The following is a 22,624-nucleotide window of genomic DNA, read 5'->3' as shown; positions in this document are numbered from 1 at the left end:
AACTCCAGGCAAAATGAAGGACATGAAATCCTGCTGCTGACATAAATCCATCAAGAGGTGTGTTGCGCTTGAAATATTCAGAGATTTAGATCAATGTGAGGATGAGAGACTGCAATCTGTGTGCTGTTTTATGATAATGGCCCACTTGTTACAATGACAATAAAACCTTTAAAAAGCAACAAACTGCAGGCTTTAGAGCCTCAGGAATTACTCCCAAACTTTTTGTCTGGATGTTTTGTTTACAAAGAGACACATAGTACATATATCAGGTGTTAAATATCAGGATCCTTTTCAGGCATACTTCTGGAGTTTACACCTTTTACATTTACATGTTTTACGTATATCATTTAATTACCTTAACGTTGCTGCTAAAATGGTGGCACAGTAATGGTTTATAATGACCACTATGTAGACAAAGTTTGATTATTTCACTTTATTCACATAAGCTTTCAGCTCCAAATTAGTCCTCTGAGTGTTTCCTTCTAACCGTTGGCCAGTGTCAAAATGTGAAAAATGGGTTTCTCCAAAAAGCATCACTGGGTTTTTAAAAGCTCTTCATTTTAGAAGTTGCATGCAGAGTGAATACTTAAAAATCAATAAGCTACACCTAATTAGTAAGGCCATTAGTTGTGCAGCCTTATCCCAGTTTTGGGAAATGTTAATTTGCCCACTGGATCGCTCAAAAACAAAGGGGAAGACTGTGCATCTTATCCAGGTTTCTGAATGCTGCCCACTTCCAGCGCAGGCAGCAGAAACAGTTAACCCTCAGATGCACCACATATGCACACCCCTTCTGATGCACTGCATTGGTCAAAAATGATTCACATTGATTTCCCATGTTACTTCATGCTGGCGGAGTGTTTCTTTGTTCTAATTTCTGAAATCAATTTCTTTTATGATTGCACATTTCAAGTATTCTTTCAATATGTTGTTTTTGATTATCACATATCATTGTTTCTATTTTTCCTTTTATACTTGACAAACAAAAACATTGTTTTAATATTGCATCAAGTTTTCACACATGGATCAATAATGACCTATTCATCTAAGTGTGATTTTAATGATAATTAGTTTCAGATTATTAGTTTAGCAGTGAGTGGGGCCAAGCACAATATTTGCATCATGTTTATTTGTAATTTGGCCACACATACACATACCTCTAATAACATATAACACAGCTATTGAACTGTACTGTACTGTATTATGGTTTACTACTGTAAGCTTGTGAAATGTGACCCAAAAAAATGAAGTACAACTGTTCACATCACTAGAGCACAAATTGCCATCTCAATTTTGACATGCCTCACAAATGACCACTACATGTTTGTGCTCCTTGCATACAGGCCTGGTGCACTGGGAACACCAGTTAATGACTTTTCTGTCTTTGGATTATAGGCAGATCGCACACCTCTTCCTTTTCCTTTGGTTCTCCTCTCTGATGTCCTCCTGTGGTTGGATGGTGGCTGTGTTTTGCTTTTTAACCCGCATCTTCCCATCCGCTCCAACCATCCATTATCTATAAACACTTAATCATCATCAGGGTTCCAGGAGGGCTGGAGTCTATCCCAGCTGACTTTGGGTGAAGACAGGGGACACCCTGGACAGGTCACCAGTCTATCGCAGAGCTACACATAGAGACAAACAATCACACTCACATTCACACCTACGGACAATTTAGAATCACCAGTTAATTCATCCATAAGATTTTTATCCCATATTTCGCAGGCTTGCTGGGCATGTATTGCAGGAACTTGCACCTGCCTTGGAATGGCACAAGCTGCTCATCTATGGTGGCACAGTCACTGGCTATGTCAGTAGTTGTTCAATAAATTCAATTCAATTCAATTCAATTTTATTTATATAGCGTCAATTACAGTCAACTCGTCTCAAGACGCTTTACAGAACCCAAATGCCTGACCCCCAGAGCAAGCCCAAAGGCGACAGTGGCAAGGAAAAACACCCTTTTAACAGGGAAGAAACCTCGAGCAGAACCCGGCTCTATATAGGGGGGACCCATCTGCCTGCTGGCCGGGCGGGTTGAGAAGGACAGAAGAGGGCAAGGGGGAGGGATGGGAGAAGAGGGAGGGGTGGGAAAGCAAGGAAAACACAACACACATTTGGATACATGCATGACAGGATATGTGACACAGACAAAGTATAAGCTAACATTGAAAACTGACTCATAATTTACTCTTATGATGTACGGCTCTGACATTAAACATACTCCATATATAGCTAGCAGTAAAATTCAAACAGTATGTAAGTTAGCATAACAGTATAGTGAAGGCAATGCAGAGTTGACTGGTGGAAAAAGGGAGTTGGAAGCAGAGGGCTGGAGGAAGGTCAGCAGCAGCATCCCACAGTGGACATGGTGGAGACTGGACCAGCTGGTGGAACATCAACCGCAGATCTGAAGCATCCAGCTCTGGGACCAGGGACACTCGGAGAAATAGCACAGGGGGAAACAGAGTGAATGTACTGCAATAACGGTATACATATTAAATGTAAAGGTAGATAGAGAAGGGCTCAGTGCGTCAAGAAAAGTCCCCCAGCAGCCTATAGGCCTATAGCAGCATGACTAGAGGCAGAACGAAGGGACGTCCAAGAAGGAGTCAGCTGTGCAAATGAAGACACAAGCCGAACCCCTGTGGGTCACCCAGTCAGCCCCAACTATAAGATTTGTCAAAAAGGAACGTTTTAAGCCTGGTCTTAAAAATAGAGAGGGTGTCTGCCTCCCGAACCCAAACTGGGAGCAGGTTCCACAGGAGAGGCGCCTGATAACTGAAGGCTCTGCCTCCCATTCTACTTTTAGAAATTCTAGGAACAACAAGTAAGCCTGCAGCTTGAGAGCGAAGAGTTCTACTAGGATAATAAGGTACTATCAGATCTTTAAGATATGATGGAGATTGGTTATTAAGAGCTTTATATGTCAGAAGAAGGATTTTAAATTCTATTCTGGATTTAACAGGAAGCCAGTGAAGAGAAGCAAGTATAGGGGAAATATGATCTCTTTTGCTAACTCCTGTCAGTACTCTCGCAGCAGCGTTTTAGTTCAACTGTAGATGTTTGAGAGAACTATTTGGACAACCCGATAATAAGGAATTGCAATAGTCAAGCCTAGAAGTAACAAAAGCATTAACTAATTTTTCTGCATCACTCTGAGACAGAATGTTCCTGATTTTTACAATATTACGCAGGTGAAAAAAGGAAGTCCTACAGACTTGCTTTATGTGTGAGTTAAAGGACATGTCCTGGTCAAAAATAACTCCAAGATTCCTCACAGTAGTGCTGGAGGCCAATGTGATGCCATCCAGAGTAAGTATTTGCTTTGAAAGCGAGTTTCTAAGATGTTTGGGGCCAAATACAATGACTTCAGTTTTGTCTGAATTTAGCAGTAGGAAGTTAAAAGTCATCCAGGTTTTAATGTCCTTAAGACAATCTTGCAGTCTAGCTAACTGATCAGTTAGCTAGACTACATGTACATGTAGAACTATAAACAGTTCTACATGTACCTAAATGCCAGCGTGTGGGTCTGTTTCCAGTTCCAGAGTCTTCTTATCATCAAACAGCATGATATAGCGGATATCCTCATATCTCCTGAGCTCCATGGTGGCCTTGTGAATGGGATTTTGCAGCAGATCCAAAAACAGCTCCTACAAGGTCACATCCCAGCTCTTCTTGTCCCCTGCAAGGAAGGTCAAACCAATAAAGGCCATAAATTCTTCCTTATCAATGCTCTTTTCCTTTTGCTGTGGCTGCTCTTTGTCACTCTAAGTTGGTGCATTTTAGGACCTCCTCAATGATGTTGTCGCTCATGAACATAGTCCAGACATCTTTAGGTGAAACAGCTGTTGATCCAGGTGTAGGTCCTGAACAGCTCCTCAGAATGTTATGGCTTCCTGTTCTGCCAGGGGTGGACTGATTCTTATTCCAGTGAGATCCATTTTTACTCAGTCTTTTGAAATGGGTCTGAGCTTCCTCTTCAGAAAACTTATCAGATGAGTCTTCTATGTCATCTAAGGAGTCTTCTTCGTGTTGTAGAGTTGGATTCCCAGACACATTGACAACTCCAGTTTGACCCTCTAGCAAATATTCTGGGTATTCTGGGAAATTTCAGACTCAGAATCACTACAAATTGTCCCCTCATCTTCCTCATCTGGTTCTTCTAGGAGCATCCATACAGTCATCTCAGCAGAAAATCTGCGAACAGCCATAGTCTGGATAAAGAGAATCAAAAGCACAATGATATTGTCAGATGCACATCAATACACATGCACTATCCATGTGTATTGCATTTGCATTTGGACACACCTTCTCATTCATGCTAATATACAGTGGTGGAAAAAGGTTATTCGGACACCCCATGTATTTGCGAAATATTGCACTAAGAATCACTTTTAGGTCTTCAAGTGCAATTTCTTTTAGAATAGTCACAGCCAAAATACTAAACAAAACCTTCTGAAAAAAACATTAAAAACTTAAAATTGATCGGTTCCATAAAAATACATAAGACATTTTGAGCACTGAGTCATTTTTGTACCAGTGATCCACTAATGAAGGTCATGCTTTTGTTAAAAGACAAAAAGTTTTGTTGCTGTGCTCCATGTCTATATAACACCAGCACATTTTGAAAGTTCTGCAGAAACAAAAATGGCTAAAGCAAGGAACCTAATGCAGGAAACATGCCTGAAGATACAGATTCTCAGCCAGGAAGGTTACAGTTGCCACCAGATAGCCAGGAAGTGCAGATGTAGGCCTTCAGCATTTGGAGCACTGCAGAAATACAGACGAACCAACAGCTGAGAAGACAAACCAAGATCTAGGCATCCAAGGGTTTCATCACCAAGAAATGACCGCATCCTGATCTACATGTGCAGGAAAACCACCAAATGACATCACAGGAGCTTCAGCAGCAGTGGTCAAACCAAACTGGTGTCCAGTGTTGACCCGTACTGAATTTTTAGATCATGACTTCAGGCCCTACAAGGCTGTCAAGAAGCCCTTGACCAATGAGAGACAGAAGTTAGCCCACCATCATTGGGCCCAAGCATACAAGAACTGGACAGTCAGGAATTGAAAGAAGATTCTGTGGTCAGATGAGTCCAGTTTCCAACTTTATTTTCCTCCTGCTAATGTGAGAGTATGCAGAAGGCCAGGCAAAGCATTATCTCCAGCATGTAGAGTAGCTACTGTTCAGCATGGTGGAGGCAGTATCATGGTTTGGGGATTCAGGAGTGCTGCTGGTGTTGGTCATCTCACTGTCTGTGATGGCACATTGAACTCTGCCAAGTATTGTGCCATTCTCCAAACCCACATGTTCCCTTTAGCAAGTGCGCTGTTCCATTGAGGTCAAAACTGGATGTTTTAACAAGATAATGCCCCTTGAACATATCCAGGACTGGTACAACTTGGCTGCAGGAGCACATTATCCAGGTCTTAGAGTGGCGAGCTCAATCCCCGGACATGAGCCCCATTCAAAATCTGTGGTAGATTATCAAAAGGTCTATTTCAAAGTGTAAACTAAAGAATTTAGAAGAATCAAAAGCAGTAATTCAAGAAGAATGGGACAAGATTACCCCTCAACAGTGTGTAAGGCTTGTAGGGAACATTCCAGCCAGTATTAAAACTCTAGCTTGGAAAATCCAAACTGAATCTCCATGTAATCTCCTCTCTCCATGTTAGGAGATACAGGAGAGTCAGTTTGGCTTTGGGCTAATTGAATCGCATTTCCCTCCCGGGAAAGTTTGGTATGACCAATCATAGCACGGGAGGCGGGAGTTAATGCTGCATCATCTTCAGCGCCTGGATTACCCATAAAGATGATGCCGGAGGAGGAGGAGGAGGGGGGCCAAAGCGAATCTTTTTGTGGTTTCTTGGTGTTTTGGATGGCGTTAGTCGTTGCCTCTTTTCACTTGACGTTTCCGACGATGAGGAGGCAGTGGATGGCTCATTACTTTCTGCTTCTTGCCATTGTTTGTACAGAGGAAAATCCCGTTCCAAACGTGTGAGTAAATTTAAGCAACTTTTACACATACGCACCGACTTGGTTTGGCTCTGATTTAAAGTTATTCCTAACACCGCTAATCGTTCGGAAGGAGTCTTTTGTTGCGTAGCCTTTTCAAAAATAAGTGTTGTACTTGAGAGTACCCCAAGTATTCGCATATTTTTGTGACAAAAACGGCAGTAATCATTCACCGCGACGCTTTCTCGGCTGCATGCCATTGTTGTTTGGACTACATGGACTTCAAGGTCGATTTGTTTGTGCGTCACATCCGTGTTACGCTGATTGGTTCTTTCTTTTTCAAGCTGCATTCGTTAGCCCCTCCTTTTTGAAATCGTCTCGTATCATCACAATGCTAGGCAGCCTTTATTTGTATTTATATTAATACATAAATAAAGTCAGTCTGAATTTTCCAGGCAATTAAAGCTCTACTGCATGCTAATGGCAGGACTACTAAATATTAATTTGATGACGTGATGGTTTATTTATTTTTTGTTGAGTTTTGAACACATTGTCTGTTATTTGCTGACATTGATAATGACAATTTTGAGAACTGACATACTGAAACTGTCAAGCATATGGCTTTATTAGCTTTTCTTGTAAACAATAAACAAAAAAATTTTTGTATTTGTTCGTGTCTGTCCAATGCAGTCACACCTTTTGAGATACAAATAGGATTTTTCAGATATTTCGTGATAATATTTGAGATTGTATCTCTTCTCTCTTCTCCTCTCATTCGCCTCTTTTTTGGACTACATGGTATTACTATGTTATTTGTGTATTACTAAATTATTGCAATATTTTTACTTTGCACTGTCAGGTTAAAACACACTTTCAAGTAGAGAACTGTGAAATGTAAATGTAATATGTTTCCGTATCATTTATAATAAATGGGGAAGAAAAACACCCAGCCTTGTCTAACATAGACGTTCAGCAGGGTTGGGCTTGGTTAGCACTTTGATGGGGGAACATAAGGTAAACAAGACAATGTAGAACCTGGACTGGTAAAGGAACTTTGCTTTTACCAACTGAGAATAAAAGTCACTGAAGAGACAATGCACTGAACTAATGTCACCATTATTGAATTATCCAAATACACCTGGGCATAGAGCTGAACCTAATATAAAAGTCACAACTTCCTCTCTCTCTCTCTCGCTCTCTTCAAAACCAGAATCTTTTGCTTAGCTTAGCTGTTGATTTGTTTTGTAACTGCAATCTACAGCATTTTTCTTTAAAGTGCTGTGTGTTAGTCAGCTTGTTGTAGACTGCAGCTGCAATCATTCCAAACTGTAATGACAGCAGATGGGCAGACAAGCCAAGAGAGTAGAGATTAAAACCAGATGTGCAGGGTTTACACCGAATCCTATCCTCTTCAGTCAGCTTTGTTTCCTACCAGGGAAGACGACAGATGAAAAGAGAGAGTAGGAGGGAAGGCACAGGAATCCATGCACTGTACTGTGTTTTTCTCTCCCTGGACCCAGTGTAAATCAGATGAAAATGACAGACACTTAAATGTTTTTTACAGTCACATAAAATCAAATTCTTTTGCTGATGAAAAATGCAAACATATATATTCATGGAATAAGTACTCAGTCATAGTTGGTCCAACAGTTCTTATTGCATGGCTTCAGTGTCCCTGTGTCTGCTAACAGTTTCTATGACATCAGTCAAAACTTTGGACACACCTTCTGATTCAATTGTTTTAATTTCCTACATTTTATATTAACACTGAAGACATGAAAACTAGGAAAGAACACATATGGAATTATGTATGGAAAAAAGTGTCAAACAAACCAGAATATGTTTTATATTTTAGATTCTTCAAAGTGGCTGTCTTTTGCTCTCATGGCAGCTTTGCTCACTCTTGGCATTCTCTCAGCGAGCTACATGAGGTAGTGTCCTGGAATGTTTTGATGTTTTGAACAGGTGTGCCTTGTCAAGAGTCAATTTGTGGAATTACTTTCCTTCATAATTAGTTTCAGACCATCAGTTGTGTTGTGCAGAGGTAGAGTTAGCACACAGTGCATAGTCCTATGTGACCACTGTTGTAATGCATAGTATGGCAAAAACCAATCAGCTCAGTAAAGAGAAACAACAGTCCATATTTACTTTAAGACATGAAGGTCAGTTAGTCTGAAAAATTTAAAGAACTTTCAATGCATCTTCAAGCACAGTCGTAAAAACAGTCAAACGCTACGATGAAACTGGTTCACATGAGGACCGCCCCCAGGAAAAGAAGACCAAGAGTCACCTCTGCTGCAAAGGATAAGTTCACTAGTTACCAGCCTCAAAAAAACTGCAAGTTAACAACACCTTGGATTAGAGCCCATATAAATTCTTCACAGAGTTCAAGTATCAGACAAGTTTTAACATCAGCTGTTCAGAGGAGACTGCCTGAATCAGGCTTTCATAGTGGAACTGCTGCTAAGAAACCACTCTGAGGATGAACATCAAGAAGAAGAGAGAAACACAAGGATTGGAATTTAGACCAGTGGAAATCTGTGCTTTGGTCTAATGAGTCCAAATTTGAGATCTTTGGTTCCACCTGCCGTGTCTTTGTGAGATGCAGAAAAGGTGAGTGGATGGTTTCTGCATGTGTGGTTTATAATAATCCACCTTGAAGCATGGAGGAGGAGGTGTGATGGTGCTTTGCTGATGACACTGTTGGTGATTTATTCAAAATTCAAAGCACACTTAACCAGCCTTTGAAGAGTCTATAAGAATAAACATAATGTGATGTTTAGCATTTTTTGTTTACAACATGATTCTACATATGTTCTTTCATACTTTTGATGTCTTCAATATATCTATAATGTAGAAAATTAGTAAAATAAACAAAAACATAAAATGAGAAGGTGCGTCCTAGCTTATGATTGATAGTGTGTATGTCAGACGAAAACATTTGTTGTTTTTTTCAAAGATTTTAAGTTGACTAAGTTTGAATTTCCCACATAAATGACCTCCTGCAGTAGCAGGACTCACTGCTGTCCTGTCTGCACAGCTGGAAGACAAAGATTGGGCCATGGACTTGTTCTCGGAGGTGAAATATTTAATGGAACGTTTTGATGATACTACAAGTGGAAACACTGCACACTGACCTTGCCAAAGAAGTTGCTGCCTGGACCATCATGGAATCTGTGGAAATACCTGATGTCACAGACTTTGTGGCCAGAGCTCTGAGTCCTAGGTTGAGCATTTAAGCTAGCACTTACTGCTGTTGGCGCTGAAAGCCCACACCTGCTTCAAAGTGCAGCAGAGTACAACAACTGAGTGAGAGCCTAAATATGTCAGCCCGATTGAAAGGCCTGAAGTTTGCTTAATAAGGAATTTGGCAGTAAAGTAAATAAGCTTGAATTTGAAACAGGGCATTGGCTGCGTAGCTATCACTACATCTAAAACATCACCATTCGAAGATGAAATGAATAGAGTTGCTTATCTCAACCACAGACAAGACAAGAGACTGGCTCAATGAGGTCAGGTAGTTTATTTACAAACTTGATAAAGGGGGCATTTAAAGACTAGGCTTGCTTTAGGCCCATGATACCTCACTAACTTATTAATTTTGATTTATAGAACATCTTCCTTTTCTTCAGATATTAGGAAATATTTAGGCAGCTGTGAGCAATCTAGGATAGATGACTGGATGTATGACTGAGAATAACAACAAGAGTGCCTTTTGAGCTCTGACATGAAACACCTGATTCAACATGCTAGATGTGGAAGAAATGACCAAATGCAAAAATGTGACTGACTTTGGCAAGGGCCATTATGTTGTTATGGGCCATCTCTGAAACTAAGATCTGTGAGGTGCTCCCAGTCAGCAATACTGGCAATGGACCAAGGAGGGACAAACCATAGAATGCCCATAGGGGGTTGAAGGATGCACTGGAACAACCAATTTGCAATTTCCAGAAATTAATAAATTTCCTGTCTTGATGCCTGGAGGTCTCTGAGAGCTGTTTTGGCAGTACAAGGACTATCAACGCATTAAGCAGGGTTGGTCAAAATGTTCGGGTCATCTCTCTCAATGTCTATACAAGTGTGTCCCTTTTTCTTTTTTTTCCTGTGCAAACTTTGCAAGTGAACGTAAATGTTTCTGTACTGTCTGGCCCCCAAGAATCTTTTAAAAATGACCCATTGGCAACAATTGTCTGAGACAAAGAATTGGTTCACTTTTGTGAGCACAAATGACTATAACCTTTAAAGAGCAATCTTCCCAAGGCCTATTTCTATTAGAAAAAAACAATTACACTCGTAGAATTTTGACAGCGCTCACCACACACACAGACTGGCAATCCATACTCACTGCCTGTAGTGTAATTCAGGCATCCCGGTAGCTCAGCTGCTTGAGCGGGCGATCAGTGGCTATAGTGCCCGATGTGGTGGTCATGGTTTGGGTCCAGTCCATGGCCCTTTGATGCAAGTCTTCTCCCCACTTTCCTGTCTTTGTCCACTATCCTATATAATAAGGCCAAAATAATAATTTAAAAAAAGAAAAATTATGGACTTTTAGCAATCTACCAAACGAAATGTAGATGTGCAAGCACACATTAAGAAAAGCTATTGAGAAAAGGAAAGTACTCAAAGCATGTTACCACATGGTGAGAAACATAATATGGAAAAAAAAAAGAGTACAGTTTTGTTCTATAAATTGCACTCTACATTGCTTTTCTCTTGCTGTCAGGAAATCAATTATCATTCATGCAAGCATTTGATTAGTTTTCAGACATGTAAATCATTTTTCCATGGAGATTGATTTTTATGGATAAAGGACAATACACACACAGGGAACGCTTTTTGTTTTCAGGAAGCAGCATCAGTTTTCTTTATATGACATTCCTGAAACTGCAGAATAGTCAGACATGTTAAACACAAACTGAACAAAAACAGGTGCCGAATGCTAATCTGAGGGCAGCAGATACAAAGGTGTGTTTGTGTCATGGGAATATTATATGCATGAGGCCATTTTGGGCAAACAAATTTATTGTGGCAGCGCGTAGTTCCCATACTCCAAGCATATTCTCTGACAAACCCCCCTCTTCTTCTATTTAGTTTCATTAACAAATAACTTCTGTGATTTACGTCATGTTCAACAGACAAACACATGGGCATCTGTTCATTACCCATGGTTATATGGTAACCATATCTCTCTTACTTTTTTTTGATCTGGGCCTTTGACCTCTTCTCACCAAAATTCATCTGATTGACTTAATGCAGAGCACAGAAACATGGACACATGGGCAGATAGTAAAAAGGGTTGTTCTAAGGTTGATATGATCACTGGTCCGTACACATGCTGAAGCATCCTTGGGCAAGACACTAAACCTGATGTCAGGCTAGCACCTTGGATAGCTGTGTCCACCATTCATGTTTGAGTGTGTGTGAATAAGTAAATCAGAAGCAGATTGGAAAGCACTTTGTAGGACAAGGCTGAAATAAAACAACACTATATTAGTGTGAATCATTTGCAAAGACTTTTTCCCTACCTCGTCATAGATAAATATTATACGTGTAACCATGGTGACCATACACAAAGAGGGCAACAGTGGTTGCGTGAAAGTGTCTTGAAGACTGAAATTGCTAATTCCATATTTTTGGGTGGAAATCCACTTCGATTGTGTGACGACCCTCCACTTGGACACCAGGTGTGCCTGTTCAGGTGCTGAGGGCACACCTGGGATCAAGTGGCTCAAACTACATAAAGCCTTCCTCAGTTCTAGCATGGGGCCCCTCTGTGACAGGAGCTGCTTCCTTCTGGAGCTCCAGCAGCCTGGGTCTGGTTTGGAGTCTGGTTCTGTTTGGCTGAAGGTCTTCAGTGTGCCTTTGTTGACTTGGTTTGTACTTCAATAAAACCTTTTTTTTAGTCGCCACCCTGTGTTGTCTCCCTGTTTTTGTTGCAGCTTCAGAGCCGAGTTGTAACAATTGTCTTTTGTGTTTCTTTTAAAGCTGTAAGTGTAAACTGAAAATATAAGTCAATGTTTACTTCTGCCATCCCTCAATCACAGTGCAGTGGATACATTGCTATCAAAAAGCAAACAGTAGTGCTTGATTTCTGGAGAATTAGTAGCTTCCTATGAAACTTATGTCATACCAGTGCAGGAGAAATGTTTGCTGTGTGATGATCATCTCTGAGACCTGGCTCAGCACTGGAGTCCCTGACATAGACAATGAGCTAGGAGGCCACTCAACCCATCAACGCGACATGAAAGAAAACTCCATTCAGCACTAGGGCTGGATCCGAATATCCGAATATTCGGTTGTGACCATAGACTGTATATACAGTGGACGTAGCATCTGGCTCCAGAATTGAAGCCAACCCGGAAGTGTCAAAAACTTGCAATATCACGCCGTCCGCTAGGGTTGACTCCAAAAAGCTTTTGCTCCATAGACCCCAATTCATTTTTGGAAAAAATAAAATTTGATAGACTGATGTTCTACAGCTCAGGATTTTTTTCCCATTAGTTTTCATGGTCAAAATGGGAGATCAGGTGGCCGATCTTAAAATAAATCAATACTGAATTTTAAATAAATCGTTAAAGTTGGCGGAGCCGGGGGCGTGGCTATACTTGATAGACAGCAACAGAAGCCTCTGCGGTAAAATGTGGGCGGGATAAGAGAGTCCTCAGCCAATCCTGCCCCTAGTTGCTCTCCGGTCCAGTCTGTTTGATGACGCTTTTTACGTCACTGGCTCCAAAAAAATCCAAAACGGCGACCAGGAAGTAGCAAAATCCGGGCTTCATTTTCTCGGCGTTGAAACCAACGGGTGACGTCGCGGTTAGTTTACGCCTGGTTGTGACGGTGGTATCGGAATATCCGAAGGAGGTGGAGGTGGTCTCCTCCTTTAAGTTCCCGGGTACCCACAGCTTATGGGATGGCACATAGTCAACCAACACCACTACACTGTTTAAAAAAAGAAGAAAAAAAAAAGCTCAACAGCAGCTCTACTTTTTGAGGACACTTAATCACACCCTCAAAACATACTGCCTCTGCAGAGCTAGTAATATCCTTGAAGATGGAACCCATCCCCCACCAGCTCTTCTCTCTGCTACCATCTGGAAAATGCAACAGAGTCATTATAACCTGCGCCTCCAGGCTGAAAAACAGCTTCTTTCCAAGAATCATCACTTAGATAAACTCCACTAAACACCATCTTCCTACTGACACCACCTCAGCATCATTATGACGGTCAGTTTCTTAGATCTGACCACTACCTATTTTGGTAGTGGGTTTTTGTTAGGGTGTTGCACAGCATTGATTGTACAGTTTGGTGCAATAACAATAAAGCTTTCTAAATATGAGTTGGATTTTAATTCAATGAAGGTTCCTCAGGGCTTCATTTAGACATACCAACCGCAGTTTTACAGTACAATGGAAAACATGCAATGTGTACTATTTTCACAAGATTGGACATTAGTGGCTATGTATGCGCTCAGTGTTTCCTCACCAAACCATGGCAGTGGATGATCACGACTGTCTCCGAAGAGACCAACATGTTTGTGCTGTTTAGGCCATTATGCACAACATTTATGTTAGAAATCGCAAAGACACACAAGCGGCATGTGTAGACAACTTCACGACAGTGCAAGGTAATTTTTTTAGTCAAGATTTCATTCATCAGAAATCATACAACAACTGAGCAGCAGAGTACTGTGCTCTGAGTGTGTTTCTTGCTTTAGAAATGCAGCATTTGTTTATTAGTTATTGCTGATCAGAAATCATGGCAACATAGAATGTGGCCATGTAGTAGAGATGTACCCACAAAAAAAATGAACTTGGGCTGAGCACAGGCATATGATATGCATATTTACATTTATTCCGGATACCAAATCACATGACCTAAATATGTAGTGGGCAGCGAGAATTGATGAGACTCAGAAACACCCCCACAATGAAATCAATTGTTCCATGTGTCATTTCCAATGGATAAGTCCAAATAAGTCCGCAGTGGTGGATTTGTAATAGGAATGCAATCATGTGATCGTCACCAGGCAGCTGATGTAGTGTTCACTTGTTGTCATAGTTACAGTGACGCTATGACACTATGTGGCAATGATACAGAAATCATTAAAAAATCTGTAGATCCAGACTATAAGCTGCATCACTGCAAAAATCTAATCACTTGGTTCTTGTGTCATGTCTGATCTTCCCTGAAAATTTCATCCAAATCCGTTTGTTCGTTTTTGATTAATGTTCCTAATAGACAGACAATCAGATAGAGAGACAGACAAACCAACGCTGACTGTCACATAACTCTGCCTCATTCCTTGGCAGAGTAATAATGCTTGATAACCTTTTAAATTGATTGATAGTCATGGAATCTGCTCCAACACACATATATAAATAAAATGTACAGAAATGTTTCTGTAAATTCTCAACCAGGCTATGCCAATTCTACGAGCTTCTCCATAAAGCAACTGAATTTCTTTCAGGTTCTTGAACATATGGTTTTCCTTGCTGTTTGTTTGTTTCCAGCTGCAGTAGTCAAATCAGATAAACCCATTTTACAATACCCCATATAAATCTGCAAACGTAGTGTCACAGTTAGGAATTAGTTGGTGAATATAATGGTAGAGGCAGGTTCAGAAACTAAATGCACTGATAAAAAAGACAGGTAACTGAGCAACTGGTCAATTGTGCCGAAAACACTCACTGCACAAAATTTTGGACAGGAATTGGATGATTGTTTGATGGAGGCAAAACACAGGCATGGCTGATGAATTGGTGTCAATAGCCTCTTAACAAGCCTGATTATTCTACAGTCATTTATTAATGCATGACAGTTGATTTGTTTTTGGAATGGCAGAAAAAGCTGGAGAGAAAATAAATACATCAGGGAGCAAGCCGTCTTGATATTTCATATTTCTTTGCTTTTGATTCATGAAAGAGAATCAGTAATGTCCGGTCAGAGAGAGGCTGGGGATGGAGAGAATATTTGCGAATCTCAGCAGCAGGTACACTTTCATTTTGGATTATAAGACTATCCCGCTGCTGATGACTTGTCTCTGCTGTGTAACATCAAGATAAAAAAGCAGATGGAAACAGAAGATATTAACCCATGAGTTTCCCTGGTGCCCTGGAGCTCATAAACGCTGTGATTAGTAGGACTGCATGTTGTGTGTTCTGACACTATTTCTGCCACTGCTATCCAATACCTTCTTTTTATTGCTGCTTATTTATTGTAATGTTGTTCCCACCCGCAGGTCTAGATCAGTTGATCTGGATGAGTAAGTAAATACCCTATAAGACTGTCTAAATTGTAGCTAAATGGAACAGGCAGACATTGAGTAAAGGTGAAACTACTGATAATGCATGACCTAATTTCTCTGAAGTGGAGCAGATTGGCTCAAAGTCTCGATTTCCTGACAATGAATTACAGCTATTAATATTGTGACAAATGCAAATTGGAAAAGCATTTTCCCTTTTGTGAGTTACTGATTGACTGCTTAGCCATTCACTCACAAATCCTGTTGTATTAATTTTAGGGCCTAACGTTGTGCACCCCTTTACCCACTTCCATTCTGAAGAGAAAGAAGATCCACTGACTGTGTGGACATGGACATGATGTTAGTCAAAAATCAAATCAAATTAATTAATGAACCATTTAAATATATCTACAAGCTGTCATCTTTAACTGGAATATTTCCTGAAAATATGAGTACAGCCAAAGTTATTCAACTACATAGAAAAGGAGATGGACATGTGTTTTCCAATATTTGTTACCAGTTTGGAAATTCATAGACAGATATCGTATTTTAAGCAGTCATCAGTACAGTTTTAGAACCAATCACTCCATGTCAATGGTACTTATGCCGTTAACTGAAGAAATATCCACTGCCATAGATCAAAAACATATTATTTTGTAAGCATCTTTGTTCACATTAAAAAGGCTTTTGACACAATAGATCACATTATATTTTTCAATAAAATGATTGAGTGTGGCATCAGAGGAGTGGCTGTGTGTGGATTTCTAGTTACTAAGAAAATAGAAAGCAGTATGTCTAGATAGATAATGTAAAATCTGAATTATACTGTAGAAAATGTGATGAGCCTCAGGGGGTCAGTCCTTGAGCCCAAAACTAACTATTTTATCTCTCATTGATTTGATTTGCATCTCTAAACTGCCTGCTCAAATGTACTCTCTTTGCAGATGGTACCATTTTATTTTTTCTGTGGAAAATTTAACACAAGTGTTGGATGTGGTCAAAAAAGAATTTAAAAAAAAGAAGAAAAACATGGTCTGATGTTAACAAACTATCACTAAATCCAGGAAAAACAAATTTTACGAAATTTAATAGTCATAGTATTTAGTTTATTCTTCTTTTGCTCCCTTTCATTCAGAAACTTGGAAACTTTTGAATTGTATTGAACAGTTATTTTATTTTATTTTATCAGTGAATGAAATAAAACTAGCTAAAATGAAGGTAAAGTAGAACAAGATTTTATCACATATATTTAAAGTACTTTAAATTAAGAGATGATTACCAGAAGTATAATTTCTGGACTACAATGATGCAAAGTAACATATTCCTCTAATTTAGAAAAAAAAAAAAAAAAAGAGGTTACAAAAAACATAAGTTGCACTAACTCAGCTTGACTTGATAAATTAACTTAATAATTCTGTCTAAGTTTGCTTCAGATTTATTGCCTTAAAATTTTTGGAGTTTAGTGAAAGTGGACAGTTTGTATAGCAGGAGTCTTCATCTTGAATTTCTCACGGTGTGTTTGGCAAATGTGGGGTTTGTTTCTCTCTTTGTTTGCCCGCTGGACCTCGTCTTAGCAAGGGCGTCATGTTCTCAAAACTTGTTGAGCACAGTGTTATTATTAATACACTACAATAATGGACGAGCCCACCAGAACAAGACCAGTTTTGTTTATAATATACATAAACTGAAGTCAAAATATTGTAGAAGTAATATATTTAAGTTTTAGAGAGGGTTACCGAAGAGATGAGCGCAGCCCTGCTCACTGGTGGCTGGATTGGGTCTGTTTACAAAGAGCTGGAGAAGACATGACAATGTTAAAAACAAGGTCAGAGGGGGAGGGAGAGAGAGAGAGAGAGAGACAGAGGAGAGAGAGAGAGAGAGAGAGAGAGAGAGAGAGAGAGAGACCCCCTCTGAGAGCCACTCACAGAGCCTGAGCCTGGTTTTGATCAGCACATTCCATTAGTCAATACAATCACAATGCTTCTTTACTGCCAGTGGGGACTCAAGTATCCTGATGTGTTTTCTGTAAAAATCCCTTCGACAAACAAAGGGCCCACTGAGGATCATGGTCATTTTTTGTAATTACAGTATCCTTAGTGTTCCCCCTCCCCCCTTCCTGCACCCACATTCATTCCTCCACTTATCTAAGAAGGTGATTCTTTATTCACCACTCCTTTACAGTCTCTAAAAGAAGAATTATGAGAATATCTTTATATGGTGCGATATCCTTCAACAGATTAGGGCAGTGATGTCATCAAACAAGCACATGAATAAACACATTAGTGTCATACGTCAGGTGTTTGACTATTTTTAACTCATGGACTATACAGTAGCTTCTCTCTGAGCTTTCCAGTGTATTTCATTGTACTAATCGAAACAGATGACAGTTTAAATCTAAGGTCATGTGACAGTAACTGAACTATCTCCATGGCGACTAAAGAAAATAAGAGCTGTGGTCGAAAGCTCTCTTTTAGCTCTCTAGTGAGTGGGTCATGAGTTAAGATATAGCTTTGCCAAATTACTATTTCTAAGCTCAGTAATAAACTTTCACACTGAACCCTTGTCATAATTTTTAATTCACAAGTTCTTAACAAGTAACAGAAAAAAAAAATCAAATGCTTCTCAATAGTTCACAGTCAAAAAAACAAAATAGACATATTTCATGTTTAAATTTGGAATGGCCATTAATCACCATTTATCTATTAAGTTGTTTATTTGTATTTTCTTTAGTCTGTAAAATGTGTACTGCCTCCATTTAGCACTTCTCCAAAAAAAAAGTTATGTATCTTTCCACCTTGCGTTTATATTCTTTTTATCTGTGATCTGAAATCTTTGAGCTCTGATTGTCTTTTTTAAATTGCTCCGTATGTGAAGCTAAATCTGCAATGGCAGCAGTCTGCCCACACCTGGATTTGATCCAACAAAGCCATAAAACATTTCTGGAGTGGGCTAGTGAATTACAATTTCAAAAGGTGACTGATGGCCACTTCACAGACAAGATCAATGTCAAGCACAGTGACCTACAACCATTCCCTGTGTGGTGTGAACATCTGCACTTTAACCTCTTTTTTTTAAAAAAGAAAAAGACAGGAGTAGTGCTCTTAAAGCGGACATGGGTGTGGGAAAGATTCCATGTGCAGGCAGACATTCCTTTGTATATCACTGAGTTTATGGAATCCATAAAAAAGCTGTCATTGAATTATTTCGTGTTACATTTTCTAAAAGCAAACACCTGGTGGCAAGTATAAAAGAAATATAAATATAAAACAACCAGTATATACAAAGAAGGTTTTGGTGTCTTCTTTACAATTCTGCTCCAACACAGTTATTTTCAATGATAGTTTGCCCAGCATTATCATGGGAATTGCATAATGCCTTTTCTCTTGAAGGGATAATTGCTTACGGTGTCCTTCCAACATTTCCCAATGTTGATGAGAACTAATCACACCTCTGAATCCCTTCATAACAGTCAACAGTGACGGTTATCTACAGTGATATGCTATTAAAATTGACTGAGCGTGAGGGTTTTGCTGGAAAAACACCTCAGTCAAGTTTACCTCAAAAATGCTGATTTCAGTACAGTGATTTTCAACACTCTTACTAGGATCTGACTCTAGCTGTGAAAGGTTGAAATTAATAAATGAATACACATATTATCAATAATTACCAAATGTTTTTGACATTACTAATGAGAAATGTAATATTTTATGAACTACGTAATCTAGTGCAATCATGAAGCAAACAGATATTGTGCTGTGTGGTCAGTGTATGCAACATCAAAGCAGTCTGTACCACAAAGAAACCCCATTCCTTACGAGATCAGTGGTTTTCATTGTCTTTTCCCAACTCCTATCATTTGGTAACACCAATATTCAAAAGTTTTCCAAGAGTCAGGAGCTCCCAGTTGGAGAAGGTAAAACATTTAACTTGATGATTACCTGGGTCATTATTCACTCTTTCTGCAACAGAGTTTGTTTATGTTTATGTCAGTCTCTCTCGTCTCTGTTTAAACATGGGTCTTGACCCCAGCTGAGGGGTTGGGAGCTCCCTGTTTATCATGAGCCCCGGAGATCCAGTGGTAACAGTCGGTGGCGTTCTTGGTGCGTGGCTGAACAGCACACCGGGTACAGTAGAAAATCCCCAATGCCACCATCACCACAATGAAGATGCAGATGGGCACAAGAAGGCCCACTAGCAGCCAGGTGCTGCTCTGTTTTTGCCCCCTGTCTTCCTGGAAAGAATCCAGGCTGTCACCATTCCCTCCACCTTCGGTCAGGGGTGGCTGGGAAGCAGTAGGCTGGGTGGGAACCGCTAGACCCTGAGAGTGTGTGATTTCCACATAGTCATTTCTCTCCTCCCCTGACTCCTTTGGGAATTTAGAGCTTTCTCTAGGGGGGTATGTTTGCTCTTCTTCTGTATTATCGTGGTAGCTGGGATCTGTAGGCATGTTGTGGTCTCGGACTGAATCCAATGGATTTCCTGGATTCAGGCTGGAAGTAGCGATACCTGCCCACCAATTCCAGGCACCTTCAGCGATTGTAGAGGTGAAAATGGAGGGAAGGGGTGTAGTAGTTTCCTCTTCATCGTCTGTGTACCAGTCTGGAGTAGTGCTGGAGCTAGTGGTGGATGGAACCTTTGTGTAGATGGTCGTCGACAAAGACTGAGGTCTCTGTTCCCGCTCCAACCATTCATCGTCATCTATGTCTTCCCCATCTTTCTCAGCTCCCTGTGTCAGAGGGTCGAGTGCTGAATCAAAGGGCGGCTCCTCCTGTGGGGCACTGGTGACCCAAATTACATCAGAATTCACAACTCTGGGTGTATCAGTCAGCCAGTCCAGAGATTGCTCTTCTTCTGTAGGCCACCCTGTGTGACTCTGCTCTGGGTTCCAGTCATAGTCCATGGGATCCCATACAGGTCCAGGATGGTCGGTGACCCAAGGGAATGGAGGGGTGACAGCAGATTGACTGTCTCCTTCTCCCCTCTTCTGACAAGAGTAGTGATTAGACGTGAGTTCGTAGCCTTCCTCACAGTAGCACTCAAATCCACCTTCATAATTCACACACATCTGCTGGCAGGTCCCAGGGATCTGGCACTCATCAATATCTTGGCACCGGCTGGGGTCCTCGGGAACTTGGGAATAACCCAGATGACAGTGGCAGATATGAGAGCCTGGAGTGTTCTCGCAAGCATGTTCACATGGGTCATTCATACACTCATCTATGTCCTCACAGCCACCCTCTTCATCGAGATGATAACCCTCCCGACATCGACATTCAAATGTCCCAGGAGCATTCTCACAGAGCTGTTCACAAGGACTCTGGAGGCACTCATCTACATCGAGACAACCACGTTCGTCAGGTGCAAGCATGTAGCCATCAGGACAGGCACAACGGTAGCCGTCTGAAAGGGGCAGGCACTCAAACTCACATGGGGCCCCTTGACAAACATCAGACAGCTCACAGCTCTGCCCATCATCTCCTAGTTGATATCCATCAGCACATTCACAGTAGAAGTGACCACCAGCTGTCCTACAAAAATGCTCACATCCACCATTATTCTGGTCACACCAATTGTGTGATATGGAAGGATCAGAGCAGAGAGGGGGATTTGTTGACCACCCCACTGAGCCATCTTCTCTCAGCATACACAAAACTGACTGTTCCTCCTTGGTGCCTATGGGGCAGGGTACATTAGCAACAGATCCAAAGGGTACATGGGTTAGCAGTGTGCTGACAAGGTTAAATGGTGTGGTGTAGCGGGCATTGCCTCCCCCCTCACTCCACAAGGCATGACACATTCCTTTGTAAGCATAATGGCATAGATACCCATCTACAGGGACTGAGCAGGAACCATCAAGCCACCGAAAGTTATTGTGCTGTTCCTGAGTGCTGTAGCCCATAACCACACAGCGAGGCACTGAACACATACTAGGTGAATCCTCTTTCTGCCAGTTGGTATACTCTGTGTCCTGGTCACCAGTAGTCCAAGAGAAACCCCTAAGTGGACGTGTGGGAGTACACTGGCGAGGCTGGCGCTGCAGGCCAATCCATACTTGGATCTTGGTGCGCGAGTAGCGCAAGTCCAGAGTGGAGAAGAGAGTTTCAATTGAGGCAGCATCTTCCTTGGTTTTGATGGTAGCTAGGTTGCCATCTTTCTCTTTGCAGGCCTTCCATGAGTCCAGGAAGGTTTTACGTTGGAAGTAAACCACAAAGCAGCCGTCTGCATTACATAGTGCATCCCTGTCTCTCAGGTCCTGGCCCCAGACTGCAGAAAATCCAAAAAGTAAAGCCAGCAGGGAGGTTAAAAGAACAGCAGCAGCACTCCACACCAGGGAGCCCATTCTTTTTTTGAACAAAATATATATCTCCGCGCTCAGCTTGTAACCCTGACTCTCCCCACACTTTTATCTTCTTGCCTTTGAAACTTCCTGTTAACTGTGAGTTCTTTCTTGGCCTGTTTCTGTTGCCTATCTGAACTTTTCTCCCTTCATTTGAGCTGTGTTTATATAAATAAATATGTGCATATATATTTCTATATATATCGCTGCCTTGTGAGTGCTCTTCGCTCCTCTCTGTTGAAGTAGGTCTGTGCTGGAGTTGAGTGTGTGCAGATTGTCAAAAGATTTCAGAAAGCAGGGAGGGAGGAGAGAAATGGGAAAAGCAAACGGGGGGGTTGGAAGGAGGGACATATAGTAAGAAATAAGGGAGAGACGGAGGGAACCGAGGGAAAGACTTGTATGTTTTTGGAAGGGGTGTGTGTATATGTGTGTGTGTGTGTGTGTGTGTGTGTGTGTGTGTGTGTGTGTGTGTGTGTGTGTGTGTGTGTGTGTGTGTGTGTGTGTGTGTGTGTGTGTGTGCGTGCGTGTGTGTGTGTGTGTGTGTGGGAGTGGGAGTATGGGGTGTGGGGGGTCAGAGTGGGGGAGGAGTAGAGAACTTTGCATTTCTTTCTTTTTCAGAGCATGTCATATGGTTTTCATAAGCCTCTTTCATAGACATATTTTGGTATTCTGCCATTTGCCTGCACACACACACACACACGCACACACACACGAACGTACACACAACTTTATTTCCATTTGTGAATAACTTCTTCAATTTGCCTGATGTTATTTTACCTATATATTTTAGTGACGTCTGTCTGTGATGAACTCGTTGATCACCAGGCAAATCTTCTCTGATTGAGCTTGAGGTGAATATACAAAAATATCTTGTACAGCTGTCTTTTTCCACATATCTGGCATCCTACACTAGCAACACAACCCTAGGCAAGAAAGAGGATACCTGGTCCTTCACAAAAGGACTTTGGCTGCATTAAAAACAACAATGCTCCCCTCCATCCTAATAAGTCTCAGAGTGGGACGAGGAAGTAGGGAAAGCTGTAGAGGTCAGTGTGAAGGAAGAGGGCCTCAAGGTTTGCTATG

At 41.0% G+C, this 22,624-nt stretch overlaps 1 protein-coding gene across 1 annotated transcript; it reads right to left on the bottom strand.

Annotated features, from left to right (window-relative positions):
• Window positions 1–17,762: 17,762 nt before the first annotated feature.
• On the bottom strand, window positions 17,763–21,819 carry cd248a (CD248 molecule, endosialin a). The gene has a single exon (XM_022210020.2). The coding sequence runs from the start codon at window positions 21,542–21,544 to the stop codon at window positions 19,211–19,213; it is 2,334 nt and encodes a 777-aa protein (XP_022065712.2). The 5' UTR covers window positions 21,545–21,819; the 3' UTR covers window positions 17,763–19,210.
• Window positions 21,820–22,624: the final 805 nt, after the last annotated feature.

This window comes from Acanthochromis polyacanthus, chromosome 23 (assembly GCF_021347895.1).
Source record: "Acanthochromis polyacanthus isolate Apoly-LR-REF ecotype Palm Island chromosome 23, KAUST_Apoly_ChrSc, whole genome shotgun sequence".
NCBI lineage: Eukaryota > Metazoa > Chordata > Actinopteri > Pomacentridae > Acanthochromis > Acanthochromis polyacanthus.
The sequence above is the reverse complement of the archived record's forward strand: the minus strand, read 5'-3'. Positions and strand labels throughout refer to the sequence as shown.